We start from the raw sequence: 17537 nt of genomic DNA on the forward strand, positions 1-17537 counted from the left end.
ATTAAGTCTGAGAAGGTGCTGTCAGAGTGGTCTTCTGTGACTTTCCCTTTCCTGCAGAGAGGCACATGTGTGTCCTGCATAACCAGGTACAGTACAGAGACTCCCCCCAGGTGTTGCCAAGTGACTTAGCAGGTATTATAGTCACATCAGCATGGGATAGCACCCACCTAATCAGCCGTGTGAATATGCATGTGCACTAACCCCACTGCTCCCTCTACAGCCAGGGCTAACATCTCTGCCTGTAATTCCTCACGTTGTAGATATGTAGCTGGCTTGAAGAACTCAGGACTTCATTGTGCCATATGGACTGAACTAAAACCTCTCTCTTGATAGCGTCATTTGGAGTAGGCTCTTCCTCAGCCGTGGCCTTGTTGACTTCACTTGTGTCTCTCTTTAGAAAGAATTTTGCATTACACTGGCAAATACAGAGGTATACAGACTGTAACAGGGAGCCACAGGACAGTTGACTGCATCCTGGAAAGTGTTGACACTGAAAAGACTTTGGAGTCTAGGTTCATAGTCATATAAGTATTTCTTGTCTTTCTTGATTGTACGAGTTGAGAAACAAAACTCTGAAGAGGGAGTTGAACAACCAAATAGCTTCATCTTGCTAGAGCATAGGCAGGTGCTCAGAACCTGGGCTGCTGCAAACGTTTCTGTGTTCACATGGGAGGTCAGTGGTGGCCTTTCCGTCCAGAGATGCTTGGTGCCCAGAGAGGCTGCGAGGTCTCCATTCACAGAGATATTCAAGACCCCACAAACCACTCTAGTTGTCCCTGCTTTGAGCAGGGGTTAGGACTAGATGACCTCCAGATGTCCCTTCCAACCTCTATTATTCTATGATGCTACGATAAGCTTCTTCAGTTCCTCTAGGTTATTTGTATGCAAAAGCTATAATAAGCCTGCCTGCACGTTTTGTGTGTTTGATTGATTATTAAGGTTGTGAAATTAACTGTTAGACAAAAAATAAATTGCCTTTTTCTTTGCCAAAACAATGTTTCTCCAATAAGCCTCTAAAAGCAAACATGAATATTTAATAGACAATTCATTAAAAGTAAGTACTTTCTATTTCAAAAAATGATTAATGAGACATAAATCTGTACTGGAAAAATACTGGTTTTATATTTTACACTTGGGATAAATCACAAAGGAAGCTGCCTGACAAAATGTAGTTCAATTGTATGATGTATTTTTAATGGGCTGTGATGCCAAAAGTAACATATTGTACTTAAGAAACATTTTTTAGCCCATAGTACAGTCAAAAAGGTTTGATGATCTCAAATATCACTGTATAAAATATCAACATTTTTAATCCAAAACTGCAGCATATAACTGATGCTTCATGTAAAGAGACTTAATGTCAAAAAATGTGTTCATAAGTAAAAATGCATTATTCTGCTCAGAGGTTTCAACTATCTGCATTTTAAAGTCTGCAAATAATTAATTTCATATATTTATAGTAATTTTCCAGTCCAGAGGAATTAAAAGATGCATCCTATCTGTTTGTCAGATGAAATCCATATGACTAGCTATTTTGTCACAGAAATCTTACCCAGAGTCAAACCTATATTCATTCAGTATTTACTAATGGGATTATCAGGAAATGTTTTATCGATGCCTCACATTCCCATCAACCTCTTCCGTTAAGATGATCATGCTGCAAGTATTTCTAATCCTCTTCTCTAGGAAGTGGAGTCCAAGTCAGAGGATGTTGTTTCCATGGTAGATCTAGTACATTTAAGTTACCTTACTGTGTGATCCATCCCGTCCATCACAAGTGAATTCAGATGACATTAGTTAGAATTAAAGACATCCTTTCTCATGTTGTTTCTTAAAGGAATTTGTATCTCTCTATTGCAGACTGTAAGTTCATCGTTGCACAGTAAACTTGAACAATGAGATAGTATTTGTATTTTACTTCTACTCAAGTAACTTACCCTGTTCTTTAAGTTGCTCCCCCACTCAAACATTTTTGTCTACATGAAAGGACGTTTACAAACATTTCCCTTTGTTACTAACTCTGTTCTATTCCAGCATTGAGATCCTGTCAGCTGCTGTCAGAAATTAAGCACTGTAACATTGACACCTGCTCCAGGTTGCATTAGATGACACATTGCCTGAACGCTGGCAATAGCCAGCCAACTGGCTGCATTACTAACTCCACTGGAGCTGAACCTCTGGAAGTATTTTGCAAAGTAAAGATAAAGCTTTATCCCATCATCAAATTTTGTCATGAGATTTCATATAAAAATCATTTTAAATTGTAATCATGTGACTTTGTCTCCTCGGGGGCAATGCTGTTGGCAAGCAGGCACCATGGGGGCAATGCCGTCGGCAGGCAGGCGCTGTCAGGGGAAATGCTGCTGGCAGGCAGGTGCGTCAGAGGCAATGATGTCACAGGTAGGCAGCATCGGGGGCGATGCCATCGTCAGGCAGGTGCCAGTGGGAGAAATTCCATCAGCAGGCAGGCGCTGTCAGGGGAAATGCTGGCATCAGGAAGGCGCCATCATTAGGAAGATGCCCTCGGGGGAAATGCCATCGCAGCCAGGCAGCGTAGGGCAGAATGTCTTCAGGAGGCAGGTGCCGTCGGGAGGAATGCAAAGGCGCCGTCGGGGGCAGTGCCATCGTCAGGCAGGCGCAGTCGGGGGGAATGCCGGTGGCAGGTATGTGCCGTCCAGAGAAATGCTGACATCAGGCAGGTGCTGTCGGGGAAATTGTGGTGGCAGGTAGGCACGGTCAGGGGAAATGCCATTGGCATGCAAGTGCCATCAGGGGCGATGCTGTTGGCAGGCACACGCTGTCGGGGGAAATGCTGTCACCACTGGCAGACAGGCGCCATTTGGAGAGAAGCCGTCATCAGGCTGGTGCCGTTGGGAGAAATGCCGTTGGCAGGCAGGCGCTGCTGGGAGAAATGCCGGAGGCAGGTGGGCATCATCTGGCACAATGTCGGTGGCAGGGAGGCGTCATGAGGGCAATGCCGGTGGCAGGGAGGCACCAGCTGGAGAAATTCCGGTGTCAGGAAGGTGCCGTCGGGGGCAATGCCATTGATAGGCCTGCGCCAGCGGGAGAAATGCTGTCGGTAGGCAGGCACCAGCGGGGAAAGTCTTGTCAGCACGCAGGCCCCGTCGGGGTGAATGCCGGCAGCCAGTAGGCGCCGTGGGGAGAAATGTTGTTGGCAGGCAGGCACCAGCCGGGGCAATGCTGTCAGTAGGCAGGTGCTGTCAGGGGCAATGCCGTCAGCTGGTAGGCGCCGATGCCATCAGCAGGCAGGCGCTGTCGGGGGAAAAGCCTTCGGCAGGCAGGCGCCCTTGGGAGAAATGCCATCGGCAGGCAGGCGCCATTGGGAGGAATGCCTAAGCGCCATAGGGGGCGATGCCATCGGCAGGCAGGCGCCATTGGGTGCGGTGCTGTCAGAAGGCAGGCGCGGGAGAAATTCCATCGTCAGGCAGGTGCCCTGGGGGGAAATGCCGTCAGCAGGCAGGTGCCGTCCAGAGAGAAGCCGTCGTCAGGCTGGTGCTGTCAGGAGAAATGTCGTCAGCAGGCAGGCACCATCGGGGGGAATGGGAGCGGCAGGCATGCGATGTCTGGAGAAATGCTATCATCAGACTGCTGTCGTTGGGAGAAATGCCATTGGCAGGCAGGCACCGTCGGGGGGAATGCCAAGGTGCCATCAGGGGCAGTGCCGTCTTCAGGCAGGCGCCAGTGGAGGACATGCCATCACAGGCAGGCGCTGTTGGGGGGAACGCTGGTGACAGCTATGCGCCATCCAGAGAAATGCCGTTGTCAGGCAGGCACCATCGGGGAAAATGCCGTTGGTAGGCAGGCGCCAGGAGGGCAATGCCGTCGACAGGCAGGCGCTGTCGGGAGAAATGTCATCAGTAGGCAGGCACCGTTGGGGGCGATGCCGTCGGCACACAGGCGCTGTTAGGGGCGACGCCATCAGCAGGCAGGCACCGTCAGGGGAAAAACCGTCATCAGGCTGGAGCTGTTGGGAGAAATGCCATCAATACGCAGGCGCTGTCAGGGGGAATGCCATCAGTAGGCAGGCGCCATTGGGCAAAATGCTGTCGGCAGGTAGGTGCCATCGGGGGAAATGCCGGAGGCAGGCAGGCGCCAGCAGGAGCAATGCCGTCGGCAGGCAGGCGCCATTGGGAGGGATTCCTAGGTGCCGTCGGGGGCAATGCCATCGGTAGGCATGCGCCATCAGGGGCGATGCTGCCAGAAGGCAGGCACTGTTGGGAGAAATGCCATCACTACTTAGGTGCCAACGGGGGAAATGCCATCAGCAGGCAGGCGCCCTCGGGGGGAATGCTGGCAGCAGGCAGGCGCCGTTGGAGGGATTTGCAGCAGCAGGCAGGCACCATCGGAGTGAATGCCATTGGTAGACAGGCGCTGTCGGGGGAAATGCCATTGAGAGGCAGGCGCCATTGAGAGGAGTGCCAGTGGCAGGTATGCACTGCCCGGAGGAATGCTGGTGTCAGGCTGGCGCTGTCAGGGCAATGCCGTTTGCACGATAGCGCCAGGACAGTAGGTGCTGTCAAGGGAAATGCCTTCAGCACGCAGGTGCGTCGGGTGTAACACCGGTGGCACGCAGGCGCCATTGTGGGAAATGCCATCAGCAGGCAAGCGCTGTCGGGGAAATTGCGGTGGCAGGTAGGCACCGTCGGGGGAAATGCTGGAGGCAGGCAGGCGCTGTCTGGCAGAATGTCGGTGGCAGGGAGGCATTATGAGGGCAATGCTGGTGGCAGGGAGGCACCAGCTGGAGAAATTCCGGTGTCAGGAAGGTGCCATCAGCGGCGATGCCATTGGTAGGCCTGTGCTAGAGGGAGAAATGCCGTCGGTAGGCAGGCACCAGCGGGGAAAGTCCTGTTGGCACACAGGCCCCATCGGGGTAAATGCTGGCAGCCAGTAGGCGCCGTGGGGAGAAATGTTGGCAGGCAGGCACCAGCCAGGGCAATGCTGTTGGTAGGCAGGTGCTGTCAGGGGCAATGCCGTCAGCTGGTAGGTACTGATGGCGTCAGCAGGCAGGCGCTGTCGGGGGAAATGCCTTCGGCAGGCAGGTGCCCTTGGGAGAAATGCCATCGGCAGGCAGGCGCCATTGGGAGGAATGCCTAAGCGCTGTAGGGGGCGATGCCATCGGCAGGCAGGCACCGTTGGATACGATGCTGTCAGAAGGCAGGCACAGCAGGAGAAATTCCATCGTCAGGCAGGTGCCCTCGGGGGGAATGCTGGCAGCAGGCAGGCGCCGTCGAGGGAAATGCCGTTGATAGGTAGGCGACAGCGGGCCAATGCCGTCGGCAGGCAGGCACCGTCAGGGGAAATGCTGTCAAAGGCAGGCACTGTTCAGAGAAAAGCCCTTGTTAGGCTGGTGCTGTCGGAAGAAATGCCATCAGTACACAGATACCGTCGGGGAGAATGCCATCGGTAGGCAGGCACCATTGTGCGAAATACTGTGGGCAGGCAGGCGCTGTTGGGGGAAATGCCAGCGGCAGGCAGGCAACGGCAGGCAGACAAATGCCAGTGGTAGGCAGGTGCCATCGGGGGAATACCGGTGGCAGGCATGCACCTTCCGGAGAAATGCCATCATCAGGCAGGCCCCGTCAGGAGACATGCTGGCGGCTGGCAGGCGCCATCCGGAAAAATGCCGATGTCAAGCAGGCGCTGTCAGGAGGAATGCCATCGCTACGCAGGTGCTGTTGGGGACAATGCCATCGGCATGCATGCAAAAGTGGGAGAAATGCCGTCGGCAGGCAGTTCCCGTTAGGAGGAATGCTGAGGCACCATCGGGGGCAATGCCGTCGGCAGGCAGGCACCAGGCTGGGAAATACGGCGGTAGGTAGGCGCCGTCAAAGGAAATGCCTTCGGCATGCAGGTGCGTTGGGTGTAACACCGGTGGCATGCAGGCACCATCCAGGGAAATGTCGTGGGCACGCAGGCGCCGTCGGGAGAAATGCCGTCGGCAGGCAGGCACCAGTGGGGGAAATACTGTCGGCAGGCAGGCGCCATCAATGTAAATGTCTTTGGTATGCAGGTGCGTCTGGGGAAATAACAGCGGCATGCAGGCACCGTTGGGGAAATGCCAGCAGCAGGCACCTGCCACCGAGGGCAATGCCATCGGCATGCATACGCTGTCAGTGGCAGTGCCGTCGGCAGGCAGGTGCCAGCGGGGGAATTGCCGGTGGCAGGCAGGCGCCAGCAGGGGAAATGCCGGTGTCAGGAAGGTGCTGTCAGGAGAAATGCTGTCGGCAGGCAGGCTTCAGTGGGGAAAACGCCAGCGGCAGTCAGGTGTCATCGGGGGCAATGCTGTTGGCAAGCAGGCGCCAGCGAGAGAAATTCTGTCAGCTGGCAAGCGCCATCGGGGGAAACGCCATACGGTTGAAGTCAGGAGAAATGCCTTCAGCAGGCAGGCGCCGTCAAGAGAAATGCCAAAGCACCGTCGGGGGCAATGCCATCAGCAGGCAGGCGCCATCGGGGGAATGCCAGTGGCAGGAATGCGCTGCCGGGGAAATGCTGGTGTCGGGAAGGTGCTGTTGCGGGCGATGCCGTCGGCAGGCAGGCGCCATCGGGAGAAATGCTGTTGCAGGCAGGTGCTGTCGGCAAAAATGCCGTCAGCCCGCAGTCACCGTCGGGGGCAATGCCAGTGTCAGGCAGGCATTGTCCGGGGCAGTGCCGGCGGCAGGCACGTGCCGTCGGGGCCAATGCCATCAGCAGGCAGGCGCCAGCACCAGAAATGCCATCGGTAGGCAGGCGCCATTGGGGGCAACGGAGTCTCTGTCTCCTCTGTTATTCTATATTTTAAATGTCAGTGTTCTCTTATGTCAAAACTGTTTTATTTACAGCTTCCTGTTTATTAGTTAGAGCTTTCTTTTTTAACTCTTATTTTCATCCTTACTGCTTTTGCCCTACAGTTTCTTGTAAGTCAAAAGCTTCTTAAAATCCTAATTGAAATGTGAGCAGTGTATTTCCCTTTTTCACTAAACCTGTACTTTGATTGAAAGTGCATATGTGAAAGATATTGGTGCTATTATTTACTAAATTCCTCTGATCCATGAACGTGGAGGTTAATGCTTGTGAGTATGTAATATTTTCCCTGAAACTGGACATATATTGACAGTATCTAAGTAATTACCCAGTGGTAATGTATGCACTTTTGAAAAGTATTGGCAGCTTATTACTGCTGCTTTTTCAGTTCTATGGAATTACCCTTGTGAATTTACATTTACTTCGGTTTTGCAGAAGAAGAATGGTTTAAATCACTAAAATTTGCTGGGTTTTGTTTTTCCACTTAATTCACTCCACATGGCAAATCAATCTGTGCTGTTAACATCACAGAGTAATTCTCAAAAACAGTGGAAGCTGTAGCAGTTACTATTTACTACTCTGCACTCAGACGTCATACGGAGCTTGATTATAGAGAGAATTGTTACTAGAGGAAGGATGTTGATTTTCTCTCCTTTTCTGGCTTTTCCTGCATTATGGTCTCAATGGAAATAAGCTATGTTTGTCAGAAATTAAAGGACTGTTCCCATTCTGGCTTTTTAACTTGCCTTGCAGAGTCTTGCTAATGTAGGCAAGGTTTAATTCTGGTTGCTGGATCTGTTTCAAAATCTTATTTATCTCCTTTTACTTTTATGAGGAAGGCTTTAAAAGGTGAGGAGAGTCCCAGTCTTGAGTATTTTTCTCTTAAATGATGATAGGATGATTAATGGTAAATCCTAATTTCTTTTCCCTATTGATATGCATACATAAATGAGAGCATTGTTTTCTTTGCAGCTGCCTGCCTAGTAGCAAGGCAAATAAACAATTACACCCTTCAGTTGGAGACACTGTAATTTTATCCTTCTTCAAGATTATATGCTGTGAATCTCTTTTCTCAGCTTTCTTAACTTTTAGACTCAAGAAATGGTTGTATTAAGGTGAGTCCTACTGGTTTTTTTGTCTTGAAATGATTTGACAATATTATTGATAATGAACCAAAAAAAAGTCTTTGCTGGAGGAAAATGTTCTTTTGACAAAAGACACTAATCTCCAGCCTTGATCCTAGAAGGCAGCCTGCAAATACAGCAAAATGTGGGCTTTTCAAGAGATGTTCAATGTTGCTTCCATTCAGACTAACAATGATAACTTCAGAATGAGCAGAGTCAGGTCAATAGTGAATCTATATATTTAAATCCTGTCATCAAAAGGAGTTAGAATGCCTGCAGGAATACATGTGAGTTTAGTAGCCAGGACTTAAACAGCAGTTAACACCACTCTGTGCCCACTTTCAGAAGGAGAATAAGAACTGGGCCTTTACAAGTTTTCCTTGGCCTAGCTGATGACTGTAACTCACCAAAGCAGGTGTTTATGCTTTTGGAGTTATGTAAATGGCCCCTTCTTTAGTCTCTTCCACTCCTTGTATAGTGATACTGGAGAAGAATATGGTGCTTAGTTTTTAAGCATGTTTGTGGTTGATTTGTTTTCTTTGGAAATACAATGTCTGTATAAACTTAATGGTAAAAGAGTGTCGTGGTTTAACCTGACAGGCAGCCAATACCACGCAGCCGCTCACTCACTTCCCCTGCAGTGGTACGGGGAGAGAATCGGAAGGGTAAAAGTGAGAAAAACTTATGGGTTGAGATAAAGACAGTTAAATAGAACAGAAAAGGGAAAATAATAATAATAATAATAATGATAATGATAGAATATACAAAAATGAGTGATGCACAATGCAATTGCTCACCACCCACGCTGACCGATAACCAAGTAGCGATTGGTACTTCCTGGATCACGCCTACCATTCATATACTGAGCATGATGTCACATGGTATGGAATAACCCATTGGCCAGCTGCTCCCCCCCAGCGCCTGTTTTGTTTTGGGGTTTTTTTAAGCTGAATGTCCTTGACTAGCGGGGTACTTAGCAACAACTGAAAACATCATTGCGTTATCAATATTCTTCTCATACTAAATCCAAAACACAGCACGAGGAAGAAATTTAAATCTATCCCAGCCGAAACCAGGACAAAGAGAAAGGTAGTCTTGCCAGAAGGGCAAGTCTATAATATGTGAGCCTGTGGTACTGTCTGTATTCTAGGATTGGCAGCAATGATATGGTACTAAAGTGATTTGTCAGTGAGGCCAGAAAGTTTGGGAATTAATTAATATCTCTGATACAGAGATATGGGTTATAGAAACTTGTGATTATCAAATACTGATCTAATATTTTCAGGAATTATGGAATATGATTTCCAGCTGGAAAAGGGGGTTGGGGAGTGGAACGAAGAAGGAGGGAGAAACTACTCCTTGTGAAAAATAGTAGATTAATGGCACTGAAGACTGAAACTCATTGTATATTGACTATCTGTAACCCAGACTCTGGTGATCTGAATTCTAGCATGCAAACCAGTTTTGAAGATCAGGGTTCAATTAAACTAAATACACCTTGCTAGTGCTTCTCAATCAGAATAATAATTAGAAAAAAGTTCTTGTAAGAAACAAGTTGTTTTATAAAGAATGCCATCTTTGCACTGAACATTTTGAATTTTCATGAATTTTTGTGTCTAGAAACTTGTGGTTTTCAATCAACGTTTCTCTAGAAAAGAGTACAGTTCTTCCATAGGAAATATTCTTTTCTCTGACCAATTTCAGTAAGTGTGTTGCCCAGAGGCTATGAAATCTCTGCCGATGGAGATATTCAGGACTCAATGGGACAAGCCCCTGAGCAACCTGATCTAAGTTGGCCCTGCTTTAGCTAGAGAGTTAGTCCAGATGACCCGTAGAGGTCCCTTCCAACCTAAATTAGTCTGCGATTCTCTGATTCTGAAAAGTCTCCTGTCACACTGGGTTTGTACTGCTCTGAAGACCAGCATGAATGTTATTACTGACCAGAAGAAAATCTGTTTTGCTATGGATATTCCTCCTCAAGAAATCAGTTTGAAACAATCAATTTATTTGAACGTTGGTGGGCTGGCAATTATCATATGGTAATAACTTTATAGGCACTGGTGCTGCAGGTCAGTTCCCAACACTTATTCCATTTTTGTGTTTGCAAAGTTTTTTATCTTATTGTCTGTCCCCTTGATTCCTGTTTTTCTTTCTTCATCATCAAGACATCACTTTCTAGCAGATTGCTCATGTCAATAGTCATCTTATTTGAATTTCCAAAGGGAGCAATGTTACATTGATTTTTGTTTGCATGTTCCCGTACTGTGAAATTGAGTTTATTTCTCCAAACCAGTTAATAAGCCAAGCCTCAAAAGTAAATTACAAAAGAAGAATGCTCCTCTCCTCTCAATGAAATATTTAGAAGCTGAAGGATATAGCATCTAAATACTAATCTAACAAAGAGAGTTTCGCAGATTCCATTCACTAAAGTATTTTTGTAACTAAGATGTGCTCTTGATATTTTTTTCTGAGGTATTTTGATTAGCTATTTTCTCTTTAGATTAAGAGAATGTGACATTTCATTCTATTACTCCTCCATCTAGATTTGTTCTTCTCTTTCCAATCTTGTTTTTCTCAGGCTTTCTTAATGCTTTCCTTTATGAACACTTAACATGAGCAAACCCAGGAGAAATGGATTTCCATATTAAGGTTTTAGCATTATTATCTCTTTCTTCTGAAAATAACTGAACCTCCCAAATGTATTTTGGTTAGATCTTCTGTTGACAAAGCTGATAAAATAACATCACAAGATAGTGAGTAAAAAATATTCTTTAATCATCTGTATTTATATTTGTCATAACTACATGGAAGTTTTTCATGTTTCTGTGTAAAAACATGTAACACATTAGAAATCAAATTTAGATGAAGACAGTGTTCACTTGTGAAACAGCATATCCACTCTGGCTGCCATATCTAGTATGGCTTAAACTACAATGTGCTGGAAAATGCCTACAAGCTTCCTGTTTAGCAGCCATCAATAAATTTGCAGGCTGTTTTTAATAAATTACCTCCATTTCTCAAATTTTATTGGTGTGTCAGGACCATAGTTTCCTTCTGTATGTTGAGCTTATTAGACGGTTCTTTTGAGATTTGCTGGTTTGTTTTTTTTTTAATCTGACATTTTTAATGTCAAAATTGCCAGTCCACTGCTGACTTAACCTCACTTTTGAGAGAGTAGTTTGCAGGAAATTTTTAGAGTAGCAGTACTTAGTCTTGGTTTTGTGGTATCTACTTGCTAAAGTCCCGTGGGAAAACAAAAGGTAATTTGTGAAATGTACCTATAAAGGAAAACATCATTAAAGGCCTGATTTAGAATCCATAAAAGTGAATGGAAGGAGTACAATTCAATTCATTGTCTCTGAAGCAAGTCTCTTGGGGGCATTTTGTGTCTGTTGTATCATTTCATGTTGAAATATTTTTCAGAAAGTCATCAGCAAAAGAACAACAAGATTTTTTTCTGAAGTTTTTGATGCCAGAAAGTCACTTGTTCCATTATGCGCTAAATCCATTTTTTCATGCAGCCCAACAGTACTTCGGGTACTAATATTTCTCTGTGTCCATTCTTGAGGATTCCAGTATTCTATTTGTTTTAAAAAAATGTTAACTCTGTAGTGATTGGGTTGGGGTTTTTTTCTTTTTTTTTCCTGTGCTAAAGAAAATCATATGTATGTATCTTAACTGTTGGAGCTTTCATCCCTATCACTTCACAAACTAGTAATAATGTTCTAGCTGTTCTAAGGACATGAACATATTATAGCAGTTTCAATAATTTCAGCATCAATCAGGATAGTGGAGGGAAGAATCAAATAGGCATTAAAAGTACAAATGTCAGCCTCCCAACCATATAGTCACTGTAGCTTCCAGATAAACAATACTAGATTTAAGAACTCCCAGTAAATCGTATTAACCAAGAATTAATGTGAGAAACACTGAATATAGTACGATGTCTGGAAAACTAGGAAATCATCCCTAAAGCCAACTAGCAATTTTCTTGCCTGGTTTTCTCAGTCTCACTTTCCTTTTCTCATACCCTACATACCTTTACCTGCTTCCTGGGTATTCCTCAAACTCAGCCTGTAGTAGTTGTCCCTGTTAATGTGATCCATTTAGTTGTCTAAAGGTGTATTGTATGCAATTTTAAGAGAATTTCATTGATTTCCATTACGATTTGAACAATTCATCTTCCAGTATTAACATGTGGCTGTCTGCGTTCTCACATCAGCTTCAGCCGACCCTGCTGTAGCTTTCTTGTAAAGTACTATTTCTCCTCCTGAGTGTAAACAGAGCTAAAATTCTCTCCTTCTCTTTACTGCATATTCTCTGTTCTTCGCCAGACAGCCTTCTGTTAGGTAACAGCCCTTCTGGTGTGAATACCCTATGTAAAGCGCTCTCCACGCTACATACAACCCATAGAAAAAAAGATGGGAGCACTGCAAAGAGATCTTGCTGGCATAGTCATGGCCCTCGACCTTCCTGGGCAACAAATCTGTACAATACTATGCTGTGGGCAGCATCAAATTTCCTTTTCCCCGCTGGCTTCAGTTCTAACATTCAGAATTCACGTGGCCAAGAGTGAAGCTGAAAGAAGGGAAGGTGGAGACCACGGCTCTGTAGCTGGGACTTTATTATTTGTCCATGTGGGGCAACAACGATGAGACCACACTGTCATTCAAACTTTTCTTGATTGCCAGATGCTGTCTCCACACATTTGCACTTCTGTGTGAGTGCTGACAACCAGTTCAGTTGGCAGAATCAGATCCTGACTTGCCATTTTGCCTTTAGTTCAGGACCAAGATTCCAGACCCGGATTTACCCGCCAACCTTATTCCCAACCCACACATGGGTAACCCACAACTGTACATCAGCCTCCCTTCCATGTCCTCCTTTCCATGTGAACGAAACGCATGTGCAGGCCAGAAGGGAGTCACAGCATGGCTTTTAGGAAACCAGAAGGAAAATAAGTTGACAAAATACTGATAGAACTACATGTGCTTGAGGAAGAATCAGAAAGAGGGAGGGGTGGCATAAGACCAGAAAAATAGATATTGACCACTGACTACAGTTTCTTTCTTTTTTTATTTGAAAAAGTAAGCCCTGGTGGCTGTTTTGTTTTTTCTTTTGCAGTCATCTTTAACAAACAGTGACATCATCTTTGTGAAGTTGCATGCCCCTTGGGAGGTCCTGGGCAAATATGCTGAACTAATGAACGTAAGAATGCCTTTCAGGTAGGTATAGTTGTATTTTGTCTCAACCTCCACAGTCACACTATGCTGTAAAGCTAATGTAATAACACCACCAAAATGCACTGGGAAAAGCTCTTTTATAAGATACCACACATCTTTAGAAAATATAAATGGAGTACCTTAGATACCATATTCATTGCTGTTTCTTGTTAATGCCTGCAATTTCAGTACAATACTGGTTTGAAATTAAGGTGAGCTGTAGCAGTGCAGCTGTTTTCATGGGGTATTCTATCCTTAGGCCCTTTAACCCCTTCAATGCTGGAGCCCCCTGCATACTTGTGCGCTGCTGTTTTTTAAATGGACATTTCATTGAAATCAATGGGAGGTCAAGAAGATCCAGGTACGTAAGGCAGCACAGAAGGTGCATGTCTGTTGGACGTATCTGGTATGTTCAGCACCTGTAAATTGCTTATATAGTGTGTAATTATGGAAATACAGATTATAAATAAGTATCCCATCTAATAGGAGAACAATTCAGACTATAAATGCTTTTTTCTGTGGAGAAAATAAAGAACTTATATTAAATGCTACTGATAACCAAATTAATTTCACATTGTCATTCAGATTATTTTTATCTTTTATTTAATATTATTTGCATGTTGGGCTATGAAATTTTCTATGTAAAATATTGATTTTACTCTGGTGGTTATCAGAACTGTTAAAATAGCATAAAGGCTTCCACTGGAACTGACCAAAACCAATGAACTGAGAGGTCTTGATTCTTCTTTCAATTAGCAGGGTTTATAGATGCATAACTCCATTGATTTTAATGGAATTACTCCTGAGCAAGAAAAGGATCGCACCCAGAATATGCAAGTAGTGAGTTGGTGTCCTTTGTAGGATTTCTATTCCTGTTTTCTTCTTACTTAAGGATGAAAAATGCCTCTGATATGAGACAAGCTCTAGCAGTACAGAACTTGCTAGGAAAAATGGATATGAATTAAGGACAAAATTGCAGGGTTATTCTGTATGTATTTTGTTTTTCATTTTCACAGCAAATCTTCAACTGTTCTTTCTTGTAATTTTACTGATAAAGAGAAAAATACAAAAGCTATCACAAGTCATTGCAAGATATTCATACTCTTTTAAGAAAGTGTTCTAGCCATAGAAACAATGGGCTTGGCCCATTGCGTACCTCCTTTGACTTCTGTGGCGTTCCTTAAGATGAACCTGCCCCAGTAGGGGGCAGGTCTCATGATTAAGAAATACACCAGGAACTCAGATTTTAGTCACTGTGAGCAGCTTGTTCTTTCCTGATCTGAAGTCCCTTTTTTAAAATCTGTCTTTGGTAGATGCTATACAGATTATATAGAAAGCATCGAAAATACTAAAGGTTTCTTGACCTGCTTCAGGACCACGGCTTCATTCTTTCCACACCCACAGAGAGGGAATTATTACAATATTGTTAAGAGGAAATCATAGTGATTTACTAATGTCTGCTGGGCAGGCTCTTAAATTTTATATTAAGAGCAACACTACTGTTTACCATTTAAAACCAAGGACCAGCATTTTACAAAATGTCCACTAGTCTAGACTGCCTGTTTCCAGGTGCCCTTGTCTGACCCCTTGTTTTACGGGCTGCTGATTGCTTACAGCTCCCAATATTTTAGGTTGGAATTGTCCGAGGTCCACACATCAGAGAACAAAATCCTTGCTGTTTCAAAGCAGGGGTGCCAAAACAGTGGATACCTCTGAATATTTGAAGCAAAATCAAGAAGTGGATGGCTTCTTCAGAAACACTTAGTTTTGACCTTTGTCTGCTCCTGCTGAGTAGAGCAAGATAAATAACATTATCTTGTGGAAGAGTTGGCCAAAGGAGGCTGGCCAACATGAAATTGTTTTGAAAATTTCACCTCACCGGCACAATATGGACACTGATGACAAAAATAATGTCAAAATATCATGTGTTACTTAAATTCTAAGTTCTGAAAATTAACCTGGAATTCTAACCAGTTTTTTTTTCTATAGTTTATAAAACATCAGTGTTATCTTATTTTAGAAAGGTCCCAACCATGCTTGCTTCCAAGGCACTAACAGCATTCCTACAGTACATTTAATATACATATTAATATTATTATAAATAATGTTTAATTATTATAAAATATTCATAATTAAAAGTGTGATGTGAGCCCTTCATTTTCCAGAAGTGGTACAGTTCAGCATTACACCATGGAACCTCTCAGAATATACAGAAACCACCTTGAGTAAACAATGACCTCCAGTGGATGACAAAGTCAGCCTCTGGAGGAGGAATCCGGAGTTCAGGCAGGCACCCAAATCTTCCAGTAAGGAGCATCAGCCTCAAACCTACACCTAAAAGCCCTCAGATTTTCTTAACTCTCATGAACATGTGATCTTTCTGCTGAAGATGATGGATCAAATCCTGACAGCTGTGGTGTTATAGGCACATATGAGGAGAACAAGAGCTGCCAGCAGCACTATGGGACAGGAGGTGGACTCCCCGTTTTGGATCTACACAGGATGGTTAGGGGACTGCTCCGCCTGCCTACTCCAGGTGACGTGAGCCCTACAGGGCTGGTCAGGAAGCAGGCCAAGAGTGTGGTCAACATGTGTCTGCTCCTGTAGCCTTGTCTGCTCACTGGTTCCCCATATGCACTCCCACACAGCTTTTCGCACTGACAACAGAAATCAGCTGTGCCTGTATGAGGGGCAGAGGGAGTGACTGCATACCTGGGGGGGCTGCCGAGCACATGCTCCTTTGCTTGTGTAGCCTATATTCTGTTTCAAGGGATGTTTCACGGCAAGCACTGGTCCCGGCTGGTACTGCATGTGTTGTGGCATATTGCAGCATCAGGTACCACTTTCCTGGCTTTTCTAAGTGATTCTCCTTGTGTCCACCAAATGCCGTTTTAATAATTCACTAGTGGATGTGAGATAATTTATCCATATTTGTATCAGGCCTATAACATTCCTGCAACAGTTTATGGACTTCTTTGAAATAGAAACATCTTTGGGTCACATGACAAGTAGCACATGACGAGCAGCAGAAAGAGAGAAGACAATGGGAAAACAATTACCTTCTTGCAATTCAAACGCCACCAGAGTCTGCGTGGCTTCCTGTGACAGTTCTGTTAATCTCTCTTTTAGTCTCTTCCTCCACCTCTTACAGGCTTCTGTCTTCAATCTCCTTTCCTTCCTTGCTAGTTCATACTGTAACTGACGATGGGTTTTCTTCTCGACTGGCTTCATTTTTGCTGTTCTTCCAGGAGAAAAATCTATTACCTGCACCGCCGATACAAGTTCATGAATAGGTGAGTGCAATTCTTATGCCACTCTAGTTTATGTTCATTTGGACCCAATAACAAAAATAACGGTTAAGGTCAAGCTGGAAGGAAAAGTTTATTAGCTGTGTTTGTAGGAAAGGTGGAGGGAGTGAGTACACACTAAGACATCTGCAAAAACACAGAAGTTACATTTTTAAGGCATCTGCCATGTGAGAGAGGCAATTCATTTTATCACTGTTGCCTTTTTTAGGAATAAGGAAATATTTTTCAATTGATGGAGTCTTTTAAAGAAGAATAAATGTGCTAGTGCAAACACTGTATCTCTTTTTCTTCATGTAGCTCATTAGGGAGTTTCTTGGGGTTAAAATACCACAGTTACGGCTTTTTTTTTCATTTCCATGCACCTTGCTTACTTGTAATAGCGATGGCATTATTTATTTATTGCTTCCTCTGTGGAGATGCTTAGTACTTTGTTGGTAGATAGGAAGGCAATGAACCAAGTTCATCTCTGGTGTAATTTTATTGAACTTGAGAGATGGGTATTTTTCAAGAATCTCTGAAGTGCTTTCACTCGTTATTAAATATCTTTAAGGTTATGTTTCGTGCCTGTTTTATGTCTGGCTTAACGCAATGAAAAACTTCCAATGTTGCAGTTTGCATTTTCTTTTTGATACCTTGGACAATTAAATGAAAATGTCTCCAAAAAGCCTAAAAAATATACAGGCTTGGCAAAGACCAGATCATATGTTGGCATTTAATGCCACAGTGCTGTTGATGGAGTTTTCAGAAGGGTCTAGCATTTCATTTACTGTCTAACTCTGAGGTCAGTGGAAAAGCTCCCATGAACCTCTGAGAGAGAAGAATTAGCTTTGAAAAATCTGCATTTTGGAGTAAACAGCTGTATCGCTCTGCAGCTAATGTCAGTAGATGAACATCCATGGGAAAATAAATCACATATTATCACTCTGCTGTAGGAGCATATTATAAAGCATTTTGTATATTAAATTCCATCATACTGTGCTGGTGGCTTGAGAGTACCAGCATTGATCTCACATTATAGTATTTGCTTCTTTATATTAGTAAGGACCAAATAGGCTCTTTGTGGAGTTCAGACGTTTTACCTA

General features: G+C 44.4%; 1 protein-coding gene across 2 annotated transcripts in view; it reads left to right on the top strand.

Moving 5' to 3' along the window:
* Positions 1-17537, top strand: part of ANO4 (anoctamin 4) — a 207439-nt gene that overhangs the window by 113237 nt on the left and 76665 nt on the right. For both annotated transcript variants that reach the window (XM_075152059.1, XM_075152068.1), the window contains 3 exons: positions 13050-13150; positions 13407-13508; positions 16396-16440. In XM_075152059.1, the coding sequence (XP_075008160.1) occupies positions 13050-13150; positions 13407-13508; positions 16396-16440 (248 nt within the window). The remainder of the gene's footprint in view (positions 1-13049; positions 13151-13406; positions 13509-16395; positions 16441-17537) is intronic.

This window comes from Calonectris borealis, chromosome 1, assembly GCF_964195595.1.
Source record: "Calonectris borealis chromosome 1, bCalBor7.hap1.2, whole genome shotgun sequence".
Classification (NCBI taxonomy): Eukaryota; Metazoa; Chordata; class Aves; order Procellariiformes; family Procellariidae; genus Calonectris; species Calonectris borealis.